General features: G+C 47.8%; 1 protein-coding gene across 4 annotated transcripts in view; it reads left to right on the plus strand.

Annotated features, from left to right (window-relative positions):
* The window catches only part of LOC145361989 (rho guanine nucleotide exchange factor 25-like), a 196,279-nt gene that overhangs the window by 74,782 nt on the left and 96,842 nt on the right, over positions 1 to 24,655 (plus strand). The window contains exon 1 of one of the 4 annotated variants that reach the window (XM_080217995.1): positions 3,698 to 4,608. The exons of the other annotated variants lie outside the window; for them this stretch is intronic. Coding sequence (XP_080074121.1) covers positions 4,518 to 4,608 — 91 coding nt within the window. The 5' untranslated portion in view covers positions 3,698 to 4,517. Of the gene's footprint in view, positions 1 to 3,697; positions 4,609 to 24,655 lie in introns of those variants that run through there. 4 annotated transcript variants of the gene reach the window in all.

A 24,655-nucleotide genomic window follows, 5' to 3' on the forward strand; every position in this document is an offset into this window, starting at 1 on the left:
CAAAGACACCAAGGCGCAACAATATCTGTGGAAAAGGGGCAAGTAGTGGGGACGGTTGACCCCAAGACTTGAAGGCAGAAAGTTGCCACTTGGGTATGAAGAGACATCATCAGGGCAGCACGGTGGCACAGTGGTTAGCACTGCTGCCTCACAGTGCCAGGGAATCGGGTTCGATTCCTGGCTTGGCTCACTGTTTGTGTGGAGTTTGCACATTCTCCCTGTATCTGTGTGGGTTTCCTCCGGGTGGTCCAGTTTCCTCCCATATTCCAAGGATAGTACAAAGAACAAAGAAAATTACAGCACAGGAACAGGCCCTTCGGCCCTCCAAGCTTGCACTGACCATGCTGCCCGACTGAACTAAAACCTCCTACCCTTCCAAGGACCATATCCTATTCATGTATTTGTTCACATGACCCTTAAAACTCACTACTGTATCCGCTTCCACTACCACCCCTGGCAGCAAGTTTCAGGCACCCACCACCCTCTGCGTAAAAAAACTTGCCTTGTACATCGCCTTTAAAACTTGCACTTTCACCAATATGTAGGTTGGGTGGATTGGCCGTGCTAAATTGTCCCTTAGTGTCCAAAGATGTGTCGGTTAGGTGGATTGGCCGTGCTAAATTGTCCCTTAGTGTCCAAAGATGTGCAGGTTAGGTGGATTGGCCATGCTAAATTGTCCCGTAGTGTCCAAAGATGTGCAGGTTAGGGTGGATTGGCCATGCTAAATTGTCCCTTTGTGTCCAAAGATATGTGGCTTAGATGGATTGACCGTGCTAAATTATCTCTCAGTGTACCTGAACAGGAGTGTGGTGATGAAGGGATTTTCAGAGTAACTTCATTGCAGTGTTAATGCAAGTCTACTTGTGACACTAATAAGCTTAAAACTAATTGCCCTTTAACTGAGTGCCCTCTGGTTCTGAGGGGCAGTTAAGCATCAGCTGGATTACTATGGATCTGTGGTTCTGTAGGCCCAGAACAGGTAAGGACGGCAGATTTCCTTCCCTAAAGTGACCCAGAAAGAATCTTCAGACAAACTGCTGATCATTTCATGGTCACTGTCGCTGAGATGGGTTTTCAATTCCCGATTTGATGAATTGAATTTGAATCTCACCAGTTGGCACAATGTGCCCAGAGTAGTAGATTGCGCCTCTCAATTACTATTCCAATGACATTACTACCTTTACAACGCCAATTTCCTCTCACTGAATTATTTGAAAATGATTAAAAATAAACAATATTGAGAGGTGTCCTCATTTCTTTGGTTTCTTGAGTAAACAAAATACTTCTGGATATTAAAAAAACATTTAAATCATGGCCTGTGCAGCAAGTGAAAAGAGCACGGATCTGAATTTCTCTCCCCATCAGGCGTACGCACGTTCAGCGTGCTGGGAAAGCAAGCGCAACACGCTCCCAACTGCGATCGTCCCTGGAACACGATATAATGCTGGCTGATCAGTGTGCAATCATGTTCTGGGGCAATTGTGTGAGGCAGCAGTGCTAAGCATTGGTGGCACAGTGGTTAGCACTGCTGCCTCACAGTGCCAGGGACCCGGGTTCGATTCCAGCCTTGTCTGTGTGGAGTCTGCATGTTCTCCCCCGTATCTGCATAGGGTTCCTCTGGGTGCTCCAGTTTCCTCCCACAGTCCAAAGATGCAATAAGTAGTCTCCAACACCAGGTTAAAGTCCAACAGGTTTATTTAGTAGCATGAGCTTTTGGAGCACTGCTCCTCAATCAGGTAAATGCCTTCATGCACCTTCACTTGGGGGCACTCACCTGATGAAGGAACAGTGCTCCGAAAGCTTGTGCTACCAAATAAACCTGTTGGACTTTAACCTGGTGTTGTGAGACTTCTTACTGTGCCTAACTCAGTCCAACACTGGCAATTCCACATCAGTGCAGAGATGTGTAGATTAGGTGGATTGGCCATGCTAAATTGCCCCTTAGTGTCCAAAGATGTGTAGGTTAGGGTGGATTGGCCATGCTAAATTGCCCCTTAGTGTCCAAAGATGTGCAGGTTAGGTGGATTGACCATGCTAAATTTTTCCTTAGTGTTCAAAGATGTGTAGGTTAGGTGGATTGGCTACGCTAAATTGTCCCTTAGTGCCCAAAGATGTGCAAGTTAGGTGGATAGGCCATGCTAAATTGCCCCTTAGTATCAGGGGGAACTAGCTAGGGGTTATGGGGATAGGGACTGGGTGGGATTGTGGGCGATGCAGACACAATGGGCCAAATGGCCTCCTTCTGCAGTGTAGGGATTCTAGGATATAATTAATGGCCATCCAATGTCAAATGTGCTCGACAGTACTCTGAGTGCTGCCCAGGGAGGGCTGGAAGTTGGGGGCGAGGTGGGCGGCACTGAGAAAAGGGAGGGTGCGGGTTGGTTTTCCCAGTCTGCCCCCTCAGGGGGACAGCTGCTCTCTCACAGATCCGTGACAAATAAACATCGATGATAAAACTGTGCTACAAGTGCTTGAGCAGCACAGTCACACCCAGCCCTCTGTCCCCCAGATACATTTGTGAATTGTCCGGACTTTACATTCTGCCCTGAGATCGAGGTGGAAACTAAGTGTAGACGCTGTCTGGATAAATGGCCCACCCACTAAACCGAAAGGCAGATGGGCCACATAAAAATTGCATCCAGCTGGTCCCTTAACGGGTCAATTTGCCCACTTGATTGTCAGCAGGCTTGTTTCCGAATCTCATGCCCGCTTCCCGAAACATTGACGCAAGTGTGCGAAGAGGTGAGGATGCAATCCCATCACCCTTCTGCACAGCTCTGCGTGCTTTCCAGTCGGGTACACGCTGCAGCCCGGCCGACGTAACATTCTGGCTGCGATTTAAAGAATGTCCCCAAGCTAGCACGGTCGGAGAATTCTTTGCTGGACACTTTCTGAGGACGCGGTCGGGGCAAATCGAACCCTGAACCAGAGCAAAAGGTCACAGACAACAGAAAGGGAAGCAATTTGGGACGTAGGTCACTTCCAATTGAAATTCCCTGATCTCCAACGCTGGGACAGCCAAATCCAGCCAGGGGTCGTGCCAACATAATGAGGGAAACCAGCACCAGGCTTTGATGCTGAGCATAATCTTCTGACATTCTAACACAAGGGCAGAATATGCAAAATGGTGGTTTGTCCAGTTCAGTGGACAAAACAATATATCACAGAATCATAGAATCCCAACAGTGCAGAAGAAGCCATTTGACCCATTGAGTCTACACTGACTGACAGAGCATCTACCCAGACTTTCTTCCCCACCTTATCCCTGTAACCCACACATTTAGCATGGCCAATCCACCTAACCTACACATCTTTGGACACTAAGGGATAATTTAGCATGGCCAATCCACCTAACCTACACATCTTTGGACACTAAGGGGCAATTTAGCACGGCCAATCCACCCTAACCTACACATCTTTGGGACACTAAGGGGGCAATTTAGCATGGCCAATCCACCCTAACCTACACATCTTTGGGACACTAAGGGGCAATTTAGCATGGCCAATCCACCCTAACCTGCACATCTTTGGACACTAAGGGACAATTTAGCATGGCCAATCCACCCTAACCTACACATCTTTTGGACTGTGGGGACAAACCAGAGCACAAGAAACCCACGCAGACACGGGGAGAAGGTGCAAACTCCACACAAAAAAAACCCTAATCTGGGTATCCTGGCTCCTGGCATTGTGAGGGCTGTAGCGCTAACCACTGTGCCGCCCAAAACCTCTGCTGCCTTCTTCAATAGAAAAGCCTTTGAGTGGGATCTTTTCCGACGGGTACGGGCGACTCGCCATCCTTGTCCATTCAGCACGCAAGGCAAAATAAGAAACCCGCAGTCTCCACAGCAACGAAGGAGAACGAGGAAAAAGGTGCCTTTAAACTTCCCAAAAGTTTGATTTTGGCGGCGTCAGCGAAATATTATGGTCTGGGTTACAGAAATGGCGTGGAGACGGGGAAAAAAAGGGAAGTTGTAAGAGAGAGAGCTGCTATAAAATAATTAGGGGAAAACTGTCGCTCTCTCAATGGGTTAAGTTTCATCTGTTTAATACACTTTCCATTTTTAGACTCTTTCGCACAGATGCTGGTTTTTGTCAAGCTCTCTCACACACTCTCCTGGAATTTTGCCTCACTCTTGCAGTTTTTCTGTGAGGCGACTATTATCTCGGGCCCACGAAATGGCTGAAGATTGCTCTGGACTTTTACCCAGGCGTGTAGATAGCTGGTCAACCCTTCTCAAGGCCTCAGAATCTGCAGTCTGCGCTGCAGAGAGCGGGGGGAGGGGGTGGTCCTTGACTGCTGGAAGAGGCACAGATTGAGAGAGCGCGAGCGAGGGAAGAGAGAGAGAGAGAGAAGGCAGTCTCCACCCACCTCCAAGCCCAAGCGAAAACCGTTACTTCATGTGCTTGTGCCTGTCCGGGAGCGAGCAGCCTCTCTCCCTCCTGGCACCATCCGCGTCTATGGCCACGGGGCTTCGTTTCCCACCGCAGGCTGGCATGAGCGCCAACCAGGCAGCATGAAGGGCGGGCAGCAGCGGCCGGGCTGCGCGTGCCAGCATTTGTTCCGCAAGGTGCTGACAAAGTGCGGCTGTTGCTACAGAGCGCGAGGTGAGTGACCTGAGCCTTGTTTGGGGGTTTGTGTGTGTGGGACGGTGCCTGCTGGGGCACGGGCTGAAGTACTTGACGCATTCCCTGGATTTCAAGTGCGGATCTACCTCACACCTGTTTTGCTCGTTTTCGAGCAGACTTTCGAACTCTGGTCACCCTGTCTCATGATGTGGAGATGCCGGTGTTGGACTGGAGTAAATACAGTAAGAAGTCTCACAACACCAGGTTAAAGTCCAGCAGGTTTATTTGGTAGCACGAGCTTTCGGAGCACTGCTCCTTCGTCAGGTGACTCACCTGAAGGAGCAGCACCCCGAAAGCTAGTGGCGTTTGCTACCAAACCTGTTGGACTTTAACCTGGTGTTGTGAGACTTCTTACTGTATTTACCCTGTCTCACAGCAACTTTGCAAAAGAACTGCCTTTCACTCCTGCGAGCCCCTGTAGGAATCTTCACTGGGTGTCTCCGATATATTCTCAGAATCTCAAAGGGGCTGACAATGATCACCGAAGGACCAGGGCAGCGGTTTTGGAGTAAATTGAGCAAATCGGACCTTGCAAATTTGTCTGACGCCTAGTGTCCGCACTTTCTCTCTGCCCTTGTGCATTTTCCAAATTGACTTGCTGATATTGAGCTTGGAAATGGAGTATTCAAAACAAACTTTGTCTTTTGCATGTTGCCAAGCCAAGTGCGAGGGAGGGAGGGAGAATAATTGGATAGCTCTTGCCAAGAGCCGGCATAGGTGGGACGGACTGAATGGCCATGAAGCCCATTCCATGAAAACCAGCTAGTGTAGGATCCAATTCCTAGCCCAGTGCCTCGTCGCAAACCAGGGGATCAGATCGTTGTGGCTGTTACTGGGCTGGCAGCCCTTGAGTTGGAGTATTGGTGGGGATGGAGGTGATAGGTGTTGAGTAAGTGGCAGGCGAGGGGAATCAGTGCCAATCATCTGGCTGTTCCTGTTTGGGAAACTGATGACTGGTGCTCGAAAGGGCATAGAAGGAGGCCATTCAGCCCATCTTCGAAAGAACGATTTGCTTGACCTCCAATCTTCCGCCCTTGCTCAATTCCCCGTCACCTTTCCTGAAAGGAGAGAAAAATAAGGGCTTCACTATGTTATTCCTCTGTTGATGGTCTCCTTTGATATTTTCCTTGGCATGCCAGCGCACTAATCCCCTACACTCCGGGAAAACAATAGATGGATAAACAGAAAGGAAAAATTGGCAGGGAGGCGGTTAACAAAGAACTCTCAAGGCTTTAAGAGTTAACGAAGCTTTATGTGATTAAAGTTAGTGGCGGCCACTATTCAGAGCATATACTGATCAACCATTGACCCGAATGGATTCCACTCATATTGTATGAATAAACCACACTGAAGCACAACAACCCCCGAGTGAAACTCAGATTCCACATCCTCCTTCAACGTAAATTTTTTCCAGCATTAATCTTTATTACCAGGGAATAATCTTAATTATTCCCTGGTAATAAAGTACCCTCAGTCTTTCTATCTATCTCTCTCTCTCTCTCTCTCTTCCCCCCCCCCCCACCCCCCTGCACCTTGCCTCATGATGGGCACAGTTTGATTTGTGATAAGAGAATCCATTGATTGTGACAGGGGTCTGCTTCTGTGAGGTGATTAAGATTGCTGTTGTGTGGCGATTGTTGTCTTGGTTGGGGGGAAGAGATTAGCGGGGGCAGGGAGTTTATGTGTGGTGGGGGGGTGGGATGCAGAGTCCATCAGGTTGAGGGTGATCATCCAAGACTGAATTTGGCCTTTCTGTCTGGTGGGTGCCAGGGCTCACTTGTCTCAGGAAGTTTTTTTGCATCTTAGACTCCCCATCAGGGCAGAAAGAGGCCATTTGGCCCTTCAGGTCTGCACTAATTCACTGAATTAGCATCATACCTAGGTTAAACCCCTATCCTGTACCCATAACCCCATGCATTTAACATGGCCAATCCACCTAATTTGTACATCTTCTGCACATTAAGGGGCAATTTAGCATGGCCAATTCACCAAACCTGCACATCTTTAGACTGTGGGAGGAAACCCATGCAGACACAGGGAGAACATGCAAATTCCACACAGACAGTGACCCAAGGCCAGGATCGAACCCAGGTCCCTGGTGCTGTCCCCCTCTTTAATTTCCTCCAGCCCCAGAACACTCCCAGATGTGCGCTCCTCTAATTCTGGCCTCTTGAGTATCCCTTGATGATAATTGTCCCACCATTGGTTTGCCCTGCTTTCAGCTGCCTGGGCCCCAAATCTGGAATTCCCTCCATAAACCCCTCCAGCTCTCTCTCTCTCTCTCACTCCTTTAAGATGCTGCTTAAAACGGAGGTCTTTTGTCTCATAATATCTTGGACCATTTTTACTGCCTTTGAGTCACTATATAAATGCAAATTGATGTTGATTGATGCTAGCATTTATGCTGCCAATGTTCAAATCACATCTCCTGCAGGTGATGCCAACTGCAAAGTGCCACTTCAGCTCAGCAGTGAATATTTCATCTCCTTGGCCAGATTTCCAATCCCACAGATGTGTCCCTTCAGATTCAACGTAATCACCCAACTGTCCAAAAGTTCTCAAGTATAAGATCTATTTGTGCTTTTAACATGGTTTGAGTGGGAATCCAGGCCTCGGCTTCACAAAATGGCAGCATCTTTTGTCCCAGAATTCCCTCAGCACTTCCTGTTGTGAAGCAATACGGGGACATGCTTAGTAAGTTGATTTGATTTATTATTGTCAAATGTATTGGGATACAGTGAAAAGTATTGTTTCTTGCGCGCTGTACAGATAAAGCATACTGTTCATAGAGTACACAGGGGAGAAGGAAAGGAGAGGGAGCAGAATATAGTGTTACAGTTACAGATAGGGTGTAGAGAAAGATCAGCTTAATATAAGGTAGGTCCGTTCAAAAGTCTGACAGCAGCAGGGAAGAAGCTGTTCTTGAGTCGGTCGGTACGTGACCTCAGACTTTTGTATCTTTTTCCCGACGGAAGAAGCGGAAGAGAGAATGTCCGGGGTGTGTGGGGTCCTTAATTATACTGGCTGCTTTTCCAAGGCAGTGGGAAGCGTAGACAGAATCAATGGATGGGAGGCTGGTTTGCGTGATGAATTGGACTACATTCACAACTTCCTTGCGATCTTGGGCAGAGCAGGAGCCCATACCAAGTTGCGATACAACCAGAAAGAATGCTTTCTATGGGGCATCTGTAAAAGTTGGTGAGAGTCGTAGCGGACATGCCAAATTTCCTTAGTCTTCTGAGAAAGTAGAGTGGTGGGAAAGTGGGACTTGCTCCCGCAGAGAGTGGTTGAAGTGAATAGCATAGTTAGTGTGACATGGAAGGACCAGGACAGGTTGTTGGTGATCTGAAGACCTAGAAACATGAAGCTTTCAACCATTTCTACAATTGGCCACCCGCACACCCCTTGCCTGAATCTCATCCATTCTGCTGCGTTACGATGCTTGAGGAATTTTAAAAAATGTCAGCTGGGACCCACCATCAAATACAAAAATAATAGCCAATACCCTACTGCCTGAGAGATCTTATGGTCCTAAGCTCTTAGTACTGGGCAGCGATGACAAAAAAAAGCAAAAGCGTGCATTTCTATAGCACCTTTCATGACCACTATACATACCAGAGTGCTCTACAGCCAATGAAGTACTGCTGTAATATTGGAAACACAATAGGCCATTTTGCACACAGCAAGATCCCACAGATAGTGTTGGTGTAATAACCAGATTGTCTGTTTTCCCGTGTGTGATGTTGTTTGCGGAATGAATATCCAGGAGGATATCGAGGAGATAACAACATCTTGTCCGAAAGGCGCACCTCTGTCAGTGCAGCACTCCCTCAGTACTGCACTGGAGTGTCAGCCTGGAACTTGTGCTCAGAACCGGGAGTGAGCTGTGAACCTTCTACAGCAGCAGTCAAAACGTCGAGGCTGTCACCAGAAACTGACAGATTAGGAAGTGGCAAAGTATGTTGCTGGCCGAAACCTATCAGCGAACCTTGCCCAGGCAATTCGGTCACCTGCTGCTCACATTTAGAACCAATAACTAGCCTCACAACACCAGGTCAAAGTCCAACAGGTTTATTTGGTAGCACAAGCTTTCGGAGCACTGGTCCTTCATCAGGTGAGGGCCTTAGAACCATCGGAAGGTCACAGCACAGAATGAGGCCATTCAGCCCATCTTGCCCATGCCAGCACAAGGAGAGGTGATGGCCTTGTGGTATTCTTACTGGACTATTAATTCAGAAACTCGGCTAATGTTCTGGGGGACCAGGGTTTGAATCCCGCCACAGCAGATGGTGGAATTTGAATTCAACTCAATAAAATCTGGAATTAGGAATCTACTGATGACCATGGAACCATTGTTAATAAGATACAGGAGCAGAATTAGACCATTCGACCCATCGAGTTCACTCTGCCATTCAATTATGCTGATATGCTCCTCATCCCCGTTCTCCTGCCTTCTCCTCATAACCCATGTAAGAACACTGAATACAGGAGTTGGGACATCTTGTTGAAGTTGTACAAGATATTGGTAAGGCCACAGTTGGAATACTGTGTACAGTTCTGGTCACCCTATTATGGAAAGGATATTATTAAACTAGAAAGAGTGCAGAAAAGATTTACTAGGATGCTACTGGGACTTGATGGATTGAGTTATAAGGAGAGGCTGTTGAAGTGGTGAAGGCTGCCTCGCTCAATATTTTTAAGACGCGGGTTGATAGGTTTTTGGTAGGCAAGGGGATTAAGGGTTATGGGGAGAGGGTGGGAATGTGGAACTGAGCCACGACAGATCAGCCATGATCTTATTGAATGGTGGGGCAGGCTTGAGGGGCTAGATGCTCCTATTTCTTATGTTCTTATTTTCTTATTTCTTATGTAGGCTGGATAGACTGGGACTTTCTTCTCGGGAGCATAGAAGGCTGAGGGGTGATCTTATAGAGGTCTATAAAATAATGAGGGGCACAGATCAGCTAGATAGTCAACATCTTTTCCCAAAGGTAGGGGAGTCTAAAACTAGAGGGCATAGGTTTAAGGTGAGAGGGGAGAGATACAAAAGTGTCCAGAGGGGCAATTTTTTCACACAGAGGGTGGTGAGTGTCTGGAACAAGCTGTCAGAGGTAGTAGTAGAGGCAGGTTACAATTCTGTCTTTTAAAAATCATTTAGACAGTTACATCAGTAAGATGGGTATAGAGGGATAAGGGCCACATGGACAAGTTGGGCCGAAGGGCCTGTTTCCAGGCTGTAAACCTCTATGTCTCTATAACCGTTCAACCCATTCCCAATTAAAAATCTGTCTAACTCCTCCTTTAAACGTACTCACAGTCCCAGCATCCACCACACTTTGGGGGAGTGAATTCCACAGATTCACAACTCTTTGGGAGAAGTAGTTTCTCCTCTCCCTTATCCTATGACCTCTCGTCCTAGAATGTCCCACAAGAGGAAGCATCCGTTCCACATCTACTTTATCCAGACCTTTTATCATCTTGTAAACCTCAATTAGATCTACCCTCATTCTTTTAAATTCCAGAGAGTATAGGCCTAAACTGTTCAATCTTATAGGCCTAAACTGTTCAGTTGTTGTTGGGCCGAATGGCCTGTGTCTCTCTTTTAAGTGATACAATGTAGCACAAAATAAAATCAGGAGCAAACAAAATGGACTTTTGCTCTGAATTTCCACCCTGGAAATGTTCAATGCAGAATATAGTGTTACGGTCATCGCTAGGATGAAGCTGTAAGCTAACCAGTGGAAAAACAATCCATGACCTCTGGACTATGCTGAGCAGGACACATCTAGTTTTCTTATTGAGGACTTTGAAAGGTAATTAGGAGGCTGCTGGGGTGGATGGGTGGGGGGCTGGGGGAGTGCTGGGGTGGGTGGATTGGAGATGGGGGAGTCGGGGGGATGACGAGGAGGGTGGGGTGGTGGGAAGCCGAGGGCATCAGGCCATCGTGCAAGTCCAAATAAAATTGCGATTTTGCCCTGTGTGCCGAGATTACACATTAATACCAACCTGCACCGACTCAGAATTTTGAGAAGCTTAAAAAGTGTCACTGATCAACTGCCTGTCAATGAACAACGCAGGGGTTTGAACGCACAATAGATTGCAAAATTAGAGCGTCCAGTTTAATGCGTGGCAACATATGGGAATCATTGCAAGGCCAATTCATTCTGACACCCCTCTTGACTTCTTCCCAGTGAGAGGCCAAAAGTCAAAGGCTAGTTAGTGCCCGTTTAAAACAGTGTGGGGGAGAGAGATGATAAGGTGTATGAGTGACACGGCGGCACAGTGGTTAGCACTGCTGCCTCACAGTGCCAGGGAACCGGGTTCAATTCCAGTCTCGGGTGACTCTCTGTGCGGAGTCTGCACATTCTCCCCGTGTCTGTGTGTGTTTCCTCCAGGCGCCCTGGTTCCCACCCACAGTCTGAAAGACATGCTGGTTAGGTGGATTGGCCATGATAAATTGTCCCTGAGTGTCCAAAGATGTGCAGGTTAGGTGGATTGGCTATGCTAAATTGCCCCATAGTGTCCAAAGATGTACAGATTCTAAAGGGTCACAGAATCATAGAATCCCTACAGTGCAGAAGGAGGCCTTTTGGCCAATTGAGTCTGCACCAACCGCAGTCCCGCCCAGGCCCTATTCCTGTAATCCCACAAAAAAACCATGCTAATCCCCATGATTCTAGGGTCAATTAATCATGACTAATCAACCTAACCCGCACATCTTTGGACTGTGGGAGAAAACCAGAGCACCTGGAGGAAACCCACACAGACACGAGGAGAACGTGCAAACTCCACATAGACAGGGAGAAGAAAAGGAGAGATGCAGAGTATAGTGTTACAGTCACAGCGAGGGTGTAGAGAAAGATCAGCTTAATACAAGGTAGGTCCATTCAAAAGTCTGACGGCAGCAGGGAAGAAGCTGTCCGAGTCGGTTGGTACGTGACCTCAGACTTTTGTATCTTTTTCCTGATGGAAGAAGGTGGAAGAGAGAATGTCCGGGGTGTGTAGGGTCCTTGATTATGCCGGCTGCTTTTCCAAGGCAGCAGGAAGTGTAGACAGAGCCAATGGATGGGAGGTTGGTTTGAGTGATGCTTTGTTCACGACCCTTTGTAGTTCCTTGCAGTCTTGGGCAGAGCAGGAGCCCATACCAAGCTGTGATACAACCAGAAAGAATGCTTTCTATGGGGCGTCTGTAAAAGTTGGTGAGAGTCATAGCTGACATGCCAAATTTCCTTAGTCTCCTGAAAAAGTAGAGGCATTGATGGGGCTTTCTTAACTATCGCATCAGTGTGGGGGGGGGACCAGGACAGGTTGGTGATCTGGACACCTAGAAACTTGAAGTTCTCGACCATTTCCACTTGGTCCCCGTTGATGTAGACAGGGGCATGTTCACTTCTACGCTTCCTGAAGTCGGTGACAATCTCCTTCGTTTTGTTGACGTTGAGGGAGAGATTATTGTCGCCGCACCAGTTCACCACATTCTCTATCTCATTCCTGTTCTCTGCCTCGTCATTGTTTGAGATCCGGCCCACTACGGTGGTGTTGTCAACAAACTTGAAAATTGGAGGGGAATTTGGCTGCACAGTCGTAGGTGTAGATTAGGAGTATTTGCAGTAGTCACACGGATGTGAAAGAAATTGGGCGGGATTTTCCAGCCTCGCCCTGAAACCAGAAAATCCTCAAGGTCAATGGATCTTCCCATGGTCTTGCCCTTGCCTGCCCTGATTCCATGGCAGATGGGGCGGTAAAATTCCAGCCATTGTGTTTTATTTTGAAGCATTTTCTTGGAATGTTTTTGTTTATTCATGTCAAAAATGTTGGGGATGGCACGTAGAGGGGGGTCACTCTTTGGTTGGACGTGGGAAGTCATGTGATGAGACCTCCAGGATTGTCACCAATCAAAGCTAGCAATGCCCTAATTTACACTTTCTTCTGACTGATTACACTCTGTCGCTCCAACTCGAATCAAAACCACTGTCATCCTAACACAAGAAACAGAAGCAGGAGTAGGCCACCTTCAAGCCAGCCCCACCACTCAATACCGTCATGGCTGATCTAGGCTGGCCTCAACTCCTATTCTGTGCCATTTTCCCATAACGCAATGCTCCAAGCATTTGGCCAAAGGGGTTGCGTTGCCATGTGTCGAGGGCGAGATTGGTGGTGAGCGAGGCATTGGACTGGGAATTCTATCAGAAGTCCTGATACTTTAGTTTCACAAATCATTCATGCCAGTTTAAAGATTTATTGAAATGGGGGGAAGCCATTCTCTGAACCAAGCAAGGATGTCTTCAGGTTGTAAACCATGCCCACATTTGACCAACCAGGGATGATGATTCAGGTATGAGAGTGGAAAAGTTTCACAAGAGCTTTGCAGACACCCTGGAGTACCATGCACAGCTTTGGTCTTCTTACCTATGCAAGGATATACTAGCTTTGGAAGGAATGCACTGAACTTTCACAAGATTGGTGGCACAGTGGCGCAGTGGTTAGCATTGCTGCCTCACAATGCCGGGTTCAACTCTAGCCTTGGGTGACTGTAAAGTTAAATTTTGTTCATTAGTCACAAGTAGGCTTACATTAACAATCCAGTGAAGTTACTGTGAAAAATCCCCTAGTTGCCACGCTCCAGTTACACTGAGGGAGAATTTAGCACGGCCGATCCACCTAACCAGCACCTCTTTCAGACTGTGGGAGGAAACCGGAGTACCCAGAGGAAACACACGCAGACACGGGGAGAATGTGCAGACTCCGCACAGTCACCCAAGCTAGGAATTGAACCTGGCTTCCTGGCACTGTGAGGCAGCTGTGCTAACCACTGTGCCACTGTGCTGTCTGTGTGGAGTTTGCACATTCCCCCTGTGTCTGCATGGGTTTCGTCGGGGTGCTCCGGTTTCCTCCCACAGTCCAAAGATGTGCGGGTTAGGTGGATTGGCCATGCTAAATTGTCCCTAAGTGTCTGGGGGACCAGCAGGGTAAACATGTGGGGTTATGGGGATAGGTGCTGGGTTGGATTGTGTTTGGTTCTGAATTGATGGGCTGAATGGCCTTCCTCTGTACTGTTGGTATTCTTTGATTCACCTCCCTGGCAATGGAGCTCACACCCAAACAAAAAGCAGAAAGCATGAAACCAGAAAGGTTTTATTTCAGCCCATGGGACACGACTCTTTTCACCAGCCACTCTCAATTCTCACTGTCCAGGATTCGAGCCCAAGGCCATTTCACCTCCCGGGGAAAGATCCTTCATAGCCCCCCACTGTCCCCAAAGGCAAGACAAACAAAATCTACCCCTTGGACAGGCAGCTGTTGCCCTTTGATCCGTCTCTCTGTCTGTCTCCCCTCACAGCTGTGGTGCAGTCCAAACAATGACTCACATTGTCGAAGAGTGTCCACTGACTAAACATTAAGGCAGGAATGAAGAACTCCATCCAGTCACTGACAGGTCTATTATTTGTCTCTGTTACTCAGTCCAAATGGAGCAAAATGATCCATAGAACCATGGAATCCGTATGGTGCAGACGGTCCATCGAGTCTGCACTGACTCCCCGAGGGAGTATCTTACCTAGGCCCAACCAATAACCCACTAGCCCCCTAATCCTGCACGTTTACAATGGCTAATCCCCCTAACCTATACAACTTTTGACATCTGATGATCACCCAGGTCTTACCCCCATAACCCCACGTTTTCACCCTGCTAATCCTGATACTAAGAAGCAATTTAGCATAGCCACTCCACCCTAACCTACACATCTTTGGACACTAAGGGACAATTTAGCATAGCCACTCCACCCTAACCTACACATCTTTGGACACTAAGGGGCAATTTAGCATGGCCACCATGACACCTGATGATCACATTGTCCGTTGTTCACTAATGTCCGTTAGGGAAGGAAATCTGCCATCCTTACCCGGTCTGGCCGACATGTGACTCCAGAGCCACAGCAATGTAGCTGACTCTCGACTGCCCTCAGGCAATTAGGGATGGGCAATAAATGCTGGCCCAGCCAATGATGCCCCATGTCCCAAGAATTAATATAAGAAAAATGTCCACCCTTGAAACGTGAGGGACGTTTAGTGGGTTGTTGGATCTCAGGAAGAAGAATGGCCAGTTCCTTATTGGGCAGCACGGTGGCACAGTGGTTAGCACTGCTGCCTCACAGCGCCAGAGACCCAGGTTCAATTCCCAGCTTGGGTCACTGTCTGTGTGGAGTCTGCACGTTCTCCCCGTGTCTGTGTGGGTTTCCTCTGGATGCTCCAGTTTCTTCCCACAGTCCGAAAGACCAGCTGGTTGGGTGCTTCGGCCGTGCTAAATTCTCCCTCAGTGTACCCGAACAGGAGTGTGGCGACTAGGGGATTCTCACAGTAACTTCATTGCAGTGTTAATGTAAGCCTACTTGTGACACTGATAAATAAACTTTTATTGAAACAAATCCTTTACAATATTTCCCACCCCACCTCCCCCCAGTTGGCCTGCTGCCCTCACTCAAAGTGCATTTCATCAATTGTGAGTCATAGAACAGTACAGGCCCTCTGGCCCTCGATGTTGTGCCAAGCTATGTCCGAACCCAAGATCAAGCTATCCCACTCCCTATCATTCTGGTGTGCTCCATGTGCTTATCCAGTACCTGCTTGGAAGTTCCTAAAGTGTCCGACTCCACTATCACAGCAGGCAGCGCATTCCACACCTCAACCACTCTCTGAGTAAAGGATCTACCTCGGACATCCCTCCTATATCTCCCACCATGAACCTAATAGTTATGCCCCCTAGTAACAGCTACATCCACCTGAGGAAATAGTCTCTGAATGTCCTCTCTATCTATCCCCCTCCTCATCTTATAAACCTCTATTAAGTTGCCTCTCATCCTCCTCCGCTCCAAAGAGAAAAGCCCCAGCTCCCTCAATCTTTCCTCATAAGACCTACCCTCCAAGCCAGGCAGCATCCTGGTAAATCTCCTCTGCACTCTCTCCAATGCTTCCACATTCTTCTTATAGCGAGGTGACCAGAACTGAACACAATATTCCAAATCTGGTCTCATCAAGGTCCTGTATAGTTGCAGCATAACCCCACGGCTCTTAAACTCAAACCCCCTGTTAATAAATGCTAACACACTATAAGCCTTCTTCACGGCTCTATCCGCTTGAGTGGCAACCTTCAGAAATCTGTGGATATGAACCCCAAGGTATCTCTGTTCCTCTGAACCCTGCCATTGACCCTGTAATCAGCATTCAAGTTTGTCCTACTAAAATGAATCACCTCACACTTATCAGGGTTAAACTCCATCTGCCACTTTTCAGTCCAGTTCTGCATCCTATCAATGTCTCTTTGCAGCCTACAAGAGCCCTCCACCTCATCCACTACTCCACCAATCTTGGTGTCATCAGCAAATTTACTGACCCACCCATTGGCCCCCTCCTCCAAGTCATTGATAAAAATCACAAGTAGCAGAGGACCCAGCACCCTGTGGTGCACTGCTGGTAACTGGCCTCCAATCTGAAAATTTTCCTTCCACCACCATCCTCTGTCTTCTATGAGACAGCCAGTTACTTATCCAATCGGCTAAATTTCCTTCTAACCCACACTTCCTTACTTTCTTCATGAGCCTACCATGAGGAACCTTATCAAACACCTTACTAAAATCCACGTACACAACATCAACTACTGTACCTTCATCTACACACAGGAAGGAGTTAATTTGACCAAGAGGTGGGAGTAGGGACAGGGAGAGATGAATCATAGAATCCTTACAATGCAGAGGAGGCTGTTTGGTCCATCAACCACAATCTCATCCGGGCCTTATCCCCTTAAACCCCACGTTTTTATCCTGCTAATCCCCCTGACACTAAGGGGCAATTTAGCATGGCCAAGGCACCTAACCTACGCATCTTTGGTGTGGGAGGAAACTGGAGCACCCGGAGGAAACCCACACAGACACGGGGAGAATGTGCAAACTCCACACAGACAGTGATCCAAGCCGGGAATCGAACCCCAGTCTCTAGCGCTGTGAGGCAGCAGTGCTAACCACTGAGCTACTGTGCCGCAAGTTGGATGTTACCTCCCGAAACCACTCCTGGCTCACTGCCTTTCAGAGCCATCACCCCCTCAGTGGAACTCAGTGAGTCCAAACCGGCAATCTCAAGATCAGGGCCAGATTTTCGATCTTGCTGGTTTGAGTCAGCAGTACGGGCCCGGCCAGGTTGGCTCGGGTATGTCACACATTGAGGACATGTTGCTCAAGTGCAGATCGGAAGAAGTCAGTTTTGACAGGGACTGACACAATGCTGCAAGATAAATCAGGAAATTCTTTACAGCTGCTTCAGAACTGTCAGTGCTGCCTTGCCGGGGAGTGTGACAGAAACTGTATTTATTTATAGGGTTCCTGCTGCACTCTGAGTGAAGTGTTGGTGGTGGAGTGGGCTTAAAGGAATCTTCCAGCCATGCAGTTAGTCCAAAGCTGTCGAAGAGGAGGAAAAGACAGCTGGTAAAGGTTTCCGATTTCTGGGCAGTGCCAGTTTGTGGGTAGGCGGATTTGATAAACTGCACCCGAAATGGCTTCTTTGAAATGTCGTGGGATATTTTATTCATTTTTAAGGTGCTATGTAGATGCAGATCAAAGCAAAACACTGCGGATGCTGGAAATCTGAAATAAACTCAGAAAATGCTGGATAAATGCAGTATCATCGAATCATAGAGGCCCTTTGGCCCATCTGCACAGTCTCTCCAACAGAGGATTCTATCCAGGCCCTTTCCCATAACCCCACATATTTACCCCACCAATCCCCATAACCTACACATCTTTGGACACTAATGGGCAATTTACCATGGTCAATCCCCCTAACCTGCACATCTTTGGACACTAAGGGACAATTTAGCATGGCCAAACCATCTAACCTACACATCTTTGGACTGTGAGAAGAAACCGGAGCACCCGGAGGAAATCCACGCAGTCACGGGGAGAATGTACAAACTCCACACAGACAGTCACCCAGAGCCAGAATTGAACCCGGGACCCCAACACTGTGAGGCAGCAGTACTAACCACTGCGCTGAGATGATGTTCTAAGTGACCTGTTCTTTATTTTGAGGTCATAGGTGGGTTTTTCCAGCCCCACCCACTGCCAGTATCGTCTGCTCCCGCTGAACGTCGGTGGGCGTTTTCCCGGGCTGCTCTTGTGGCTGGTCCCTCCATGACGCGACTGGAGAATCCCAGCCGATATCCCTTGGTTCACAATATCCCTGGCCCCAGCCAGGTATAATGTCCTTCCTACTTCAACCCTGTCGAGCCCGCTAGCCCTTAACAAAATTTGTACATTTGCATTGAAATCACTTCTCCTTCATCTAATCTTGTGAGAGCCGGTCTCTGCAACCTGTCCTCAGAGAAACAATCCTGCCGTTCCCTGGATTAGTCTGGTGAGCTTTTGTTGCCCTCCCTCTCTGTCAAGTAGTGATCATGTTCTTCAAGGGAGTAATGGAGAGGGTGCAAAGAAAATACACAGGGCTGAGCAGAACTGCAAGGATACGTCTATCAGGAAAGGATTGACAGACTGGGTCCCTTTTCTTTGGAAAAAGAAGGCTGAGGGGTGTCCTAACCAAGGTATGTTTAACTCTGAAAGGTTTTAATGTTGTGGATCCAGAAGAATGTTGCCTCTTGTGGGGAAGAGCATCATTTCAGACCATCATTATAGCATAGTCACCAAGGGAAGCAAGGGCCTAGTAGTATTACCACTGGGCTGTTAATCCAGAAACTCGGCTAGTGTCCTGGGGACCCGGGTTCGAATCCCACCATGGCAGTTGGTGGAATTTGAATACAATAAAAAAAGTCTAGAATTAAGAATCTACTGTTGACCATGAAACCATTGTCAGAAAAACCAATCTGGTTCATTGATGTCCTTTAGGGAAGGAAATCTGCTGTCCTTACCCAGTCTGGCCTACATGTGACTCCAGAGCCACGACTGCCCATCTGAAACAGCCAATTGTGAAACTCAGTTTAAGGGTGACTAGGGATGGGCAATAAATGCTGGCCTAGCCAGCGATGCCCATATCCCAGGAATGAATAAAGAAATCCAATCGGGAATTCAGGAGAAATGGCTTCACCCAGAAGGTGGTGAGAATGTGGAACTCACTCCCACATGGAGTGGTTGAAGTGATTAGCGTCAATGGGTTTAAGGTTCTGGGCAAGTACATGAGGGAGAAGGGGATGGAAAGATGGGGGAGAGGTGGGGAAGGAAGGACAGGAGGTTAAACATCGCTACGCAGTATTGGCAACCTCTGTCGAACGTTCATCCGGACTTGAAATGTTGGCTCGATTCTCTCTTCATGGATGCTGAGATTTTCTGTTTTAGTTTCGACACAGGCGAAATGGGCTGAAAGGCCTGTTGCTGTGTATGTCTTAGGATTTCCAACAGGCAGTTCGCTGAGCACAAAAGCAACAGGAGAAGTAGTTCCCTTTTAAATTCGTCACCTCAAACTCTTTCTCACAGTTTGAAATGGTGATGAATATCTCAGCACCATTTGCATTAGCACCTCAATTGTGAATCTGAGAAACAGATGCAAATGTGGATCCGTGGCGGACTGGCGTGCTGTAGTCAACTCCCTTAAGGAGACTCCTGTCTTGCGATGGTGTAGTCAACCCTCCAGGGTTCTCCGAGAGTCTGCAGGAATGACAGATTGAGCACTGCCGGGCGAAACTCGGAGAAAAATCACAAATCACATCAAATTTAAGGCAGCATGGTGGTACAGTGGTTAGCACTGCTGCCTCACAGTGCTAGGGACCCGGGTTCAGTTCCCAGCTTTGAGTCACTGTGTAGGTTTCCTCTGGATGCTCCGGTTTCCGCCCACTGTCCAAAGGTGTACAGGTTAGGGGAATTAGCCAAGCTAAACTGCCCCCGAGTGTCCAAAGATGTATAGGTTAGGTGGATTGGCCATGCTAAATTGTCCCCTTAGTGTCCAAAGATGTGCCAGTCAGGTGGATTGGCCATGCTAAATTGTCCCTTAGTGTTTCCTCAGAAGGAACTCTTCAAAATGCAGCTAATGAAACAACAACAAAACTTACTCCAACTTTTAAATCAAAGAAAGGGTTTAATAAAGAAACAGCATTACTCCAAACATGAGGCCTCACCCTGGGCCAATCCAAACTCCCCGCAATTCTACACAATTTCCTTTATTCATAGTGAGTTAGCTGACTATTACATCACTCTGGTTTCGTGGTTTACTGGGTCAGCTGACCCTCACATCTTGTTCCCATTGTATTGGATGTAATGCGACCAAAGTTGTCACTGGTTACAGTCTAACACGTAGTGTCCAAGATATTTATGTTAGGTGGATTGGCCGTGCTAAGTTGTCCTTTGGTGTCCAAACATGTGTAGGTTAGATGGATTGGCCATGCTAAGTTGTCCCTTAGTGTCCAAACATGTGTCGGTTAAGGTGGATTGGCCATGCTGAGTTGTCCTTTGGTGTCCAAAGATGTGCAGGTTAGGTGGATTGGCAATGCTAAATTCTAGCTTAGTGTCTGGGGGATTAGCAGGGTAAATATGTGGGGTTACGGGAATAGGGCCTGGGTGGGATTGTGGTTGGTGCAGACACGATAGGCTGAATGTCCCCCTTTTGCACTATAGGGATTCTATGACTTGCCATCACTAGTTAAGAGAAAAATCATGGGTCATCAAGTTAAACCACTGCAGACCATCTGGTAGAGGAATGCCATCACAGTGCTGTTTGGGAGGGAGTTCCAGGATTGTTATTGGATATTAGTCCGTGTGGTGTAGGTACACCCACAGTGCTGTTAGGGAGGGAGTACCAGGATTGTTATTGGACATCAGTCAGTCCATGTGGTGTAGGTACACCCACAGTGCTGTTAGGGAGGGAATTCCAGGATTGTTATCGGATATTGGTACATGTGGTGTAGGATATTTCCCTACTAATCCCCCGACACTCGGGGACAATTTAGCATGGCCAATCCACCTAACCCGCACATCTTTGAACACATCTGCAGAGATACATGCCAGCTTTTAGTCCAAGTCTGACACTCTGACACATTGTGGGAAAATTGTACCCAATGTCAGGTTCGATGGAAGTCCTCCTCCTGTGAATCCCCTCTGTGAATGCTAGCTTCGTGTGACAGGATTCAACAGCAGTCTCAAGGCTATCATTAAGATTGTCCCCCAAGGACACCTCCGAGACAGGGAACAGGAGACCATTCAGCCCCTCAAGCCTGTCAGCCATTTCGCCCCTCTCTCTCTCTCTCTCTCTCTTTCTTTCTCTCTCTCTCTCTTCCTCTATCTATCTATCTCTCTCTCTCTTCCTCTATCTATCTATCTCTCTCTCTCTCTCTCTCTCTCAGAATTCTGATCAACAATCTGTGCAGCTCACACAGCCTTGGCCGAAAGTCCTGGCACCTTCAGTGCTGTTAATAGGATCCCACCATCATTTTTACAGCTCCACCTTCATATTCATAACCTCATGTCGGTGCAGACATTTTGTGCCATGTTTCCATGGTAACAGGCCCACAGGTGGTCTCATGTGCAAATTAAATATGAAACCCTCCAAGGAGTGTTCAACTTTCGTTATTAGGCACCTGATGGTGTGGTGTAGTGAGAGAAATATCTCTTAACCTGTGGAGCCTGGCTGTGAATTAAAGGCAGGCAGTTGGAATAAAGGTCTCCTGTCTAAATAGCCGCTAATGGGGTTAAAAGCCCAGTAAACCACTTGTGACAGCAACGAAATGATACCATAAGCAGCGACTGCATCAGAATAGACTTGCTGGTTGTTTGCTTGGATACTGGATATGACCAATTGCAATACCTTACTAATAATGTTACCCATTACCCACTGGGCCTCCACGTCTTTATCTCTGTAACCTCAACCCTTCAAGATTCTTTAACCTTTCGTGGTGTTTGTTACCCTTTCCCTGATTGCCCTTGAATGCAGTAGCTTGCTCAGAGCAGTTAAGGGTCATAGAATCCTTAAAATGCAGAAGGAGGCCCAGTCCCCCAGGTCCTATGCCTGTAATCCCTTGCATTTAGCACAGCCAATCCACCTAACCTACACATCTTTGGACACTAAGGGGCAATTTAGCATAGCCAATCCACCTAACCTACACATCTTTGGACACTAAGGGGCAATTCAGTTTGGCCAGTCCATCCTAACCTGCACATCTTTGGAGTGTGGGAGGAAACTGGAGCACCCGGAGGAAACCCACGCAGACAAAAGAAGAATGTGCAAACTCTGCACAGACAGTCACCCGAGTCTGGAATGGAACCCGGGTCCCTGGCGCTGTGAGGCAGTGGTGCTAACCACTGTGCTGCCGTGCTGCACACTCTTTTAATTCAGTTTTGCAATGACACTGTCATTCTTCTGGCCTCCCTCCCCCCTCTCCCTGCCACCTACCAGGTTCTCTCTATCTGCTCCACCAGTCCCTTTAATCATCTGAAGTACCTTGAGGGGAAAATTACATTCTTGACTGGTTTCTTTTAGAATTAAGGAGCAAATAAAATGAGCTGGAACAAACGAGAAGCTTTGATGCTGTTTGCATGCTGACTGGAAACAATCCTATTACCAGGATGTCTCCAGACTGACAAGTTGAGTGTTGCTTCATGCAACTAGCAGTTTGCTTCTTAATGATAGCTCTAAATATTATGATGATGTGTAGGTGGCACAGTCACTGTGTGAATAAATGTACGATTTATGCAAGATATTAACATTCCAAAACGCTTTTTATACAATTCATTTGTGGGACATGGGTGTTGCTGGCTGGGCCAGCATTTATCACCCATCCCTAGTTGCCCGAGGGCAGTTGAGAGTCAACCACATTGCTGTGGCTCTGGAGTCACATGTAGGCCAGACCGGGTAAGGATGGCAGATTTCCTTCCCTAAAGGGACGTTAGTGAACCAGATGGGTTTTTCCAACAATGGTTTCACGGCCATCAGTAGATTCTTAATTCCAGACTTTTTTTTAATTGAATTTAAATTCCATCATCTGCCCTGGTGGGATTCGAACCCGGGTCCCCAGAACATTAGTTGAGTTTCTGGATTAATAGTCTAGTGATAATACCATAGAATCAAAGAATTCCTACAGTGTAGAAAGAGGCCATTCAGCCCATCGAGCCTGCACTGACCACCATCCCACCCACGCCGTATTCCCGTAATCCCTCATACTTACCCTGCACAGCTAAATTGCCCAAAGATGTGTAGATTAGGTGGATTAGTCATGATAGATGTGTGGGGTTGGGGGGAATAGGGCAGAGAGGAGGGCTTGGATAAGATGCTCTTTCAGAGAGTCGGTGCAGCATCTGTCCTGGGAGTGTTTGATGGGGGGGACAGTGTAGAGGGAGCTTTACTCTGTATCTAACCCCGTGCTGTACCTGTCCTGGGAGTGTTTGATGGGGGACAGTGTAGAGGGAGCTTTACTCTGTATCTAACCCCGTGCTGTACCTGTCCTGGGAGTGTTTGATGGAGGGACAGTGTAGAGAGAGCTTTACTCTGTATCTAACCCCGTGCTGTACCTGTCCTGGGAGTGTTTGATGGGGGACAGTGTAGAGGGAGCTTTACTCTGTATCTAACCCCGTGCTGTACCTGTCCTGGGAGTGTTTGATGGGGGAAAGTGTAGTGGAAAATATCTGAAGTACAGAGAAGGCAATGCATTGACTGCTGAGCTGTGCAGAGAGGTTTATGAAACTGGAGCGGGTGGGCTGCAGGACCTGGCAAAGAGTCAGTGATACATGCGTCCTCATCCTTAAAAAGGGGAGGAATTGTGGAACGCAAGAGCCTGCAATATATCAGTCTGATAGCGCTCAAGCGGTGTGAGCGCCTGACCCAGCCTCAATGCACTATTTGTGAGGCAGCTTCCTAATGGGGAGGGCCTGCAGATTTAATCCGATGGCTGCATTGCTCTCTGCATTCCAGCTAAAGAGACGTTGGCATCTCCCATCAGAAACTGAGTCCTGTTCAGATTGACAGGAAGCTTTTGTCACTGTTAGCCATAGCTTCGGCGTGAGAGGGAAAAAAGTGGGATTCAGCCAATCTTTTCTGCTCGCCTGCTCCATTTGAAACAGGAATTGTGATTTGTTTTCTGTCTCAATCGCATTAATGAGGCTTTTAATTTATAGAGGGGCTTAGACCTCCTCAAGCTCCTCCCCACAAGAAATTGCTTTCAAAGTGCGCTGAGCCCTGGAGGAAAAGCCAGCTGCCATTTCCTGCCCAGTACTGCGATGAATCATTACTTTCCAGTTTGATGCATGGCCTATTGGTTAGAATCCCTACATAGCAGAAGGAGGCTATTCAGCCCATTGAGTCTGCACTGACCACAATCCTACCCAGGCCCTATCCTCACAGCCCCACATCGATCCCGGGACACTAAGGGGCAATTTAGCATGGCCAATCCACCCAGCCTACACATCTTTGGAGTGCAGGCGGAAACCGAAGCACCCGGATGAAACCCACGCAGACATGGGGAGAATGTGCAAACTCCACACAGACAGTGACCCAAGCGGGAATCAAACCTGGGTCCCTGGCGCTGTGAGGCAATGGTGCCAGCCACTGTGCTGCCGTGCTGCCCCTAAATTTCAACTGAAACTTAAAGGTAAGTAACAGCTCCAATGTCCTCCTCTCCCCCGCCTCAGTTGGCAACAGATTTTCCTGCAGCCCATTCATTTCCCTATCAGCTCCCCAGACGTTAATCCCTCAAAGCCAGCTGGAAATGAATCTTTTCAGCCTGGCTTTCTGCCCACTAATGCAAATATCATGGCCTCTTTTAACAGCCTTTGACAGAAGCGGGACAGGAGACCACTGAATGGAAGACCACTTTGAAGGGGAGGGGGGGGGAAGTGGCTCACGTTGCTGATCGTTCAAAACCTTGCTCCCTTGGGGCTCAAGAGGATGTGAATGATTTTGCGAATAACTTCGCTCAGCCACAAATTCATGACTATTAGCATCAGCACGCCAAGTATGGCCTCACTTGAAGATTCCACTGCCGTCTTTTCATTCATTTCTCTTTCTTGAAGGGTTCACTCAGGGGCCACCTAATCTTTTCCTTCAAAGT

The sequence above is a fragment of the Carcharhinus amblyrhynchos genome, chromosome X, assembly GCF_965287045.1.
Source record: "Carcharhinus amblyrhynchos chromosome X, sCarAmb.v2.hapA, whole genome shotgun sequence".
NCBI classification, from domain to species: Eukaryota; Metazoa; Chordata; class Chondrichthyes; order Carcharhiniformes; family Carcharhinidae; genus Carcharhinus; species Carcharhinus amblyrhynchos.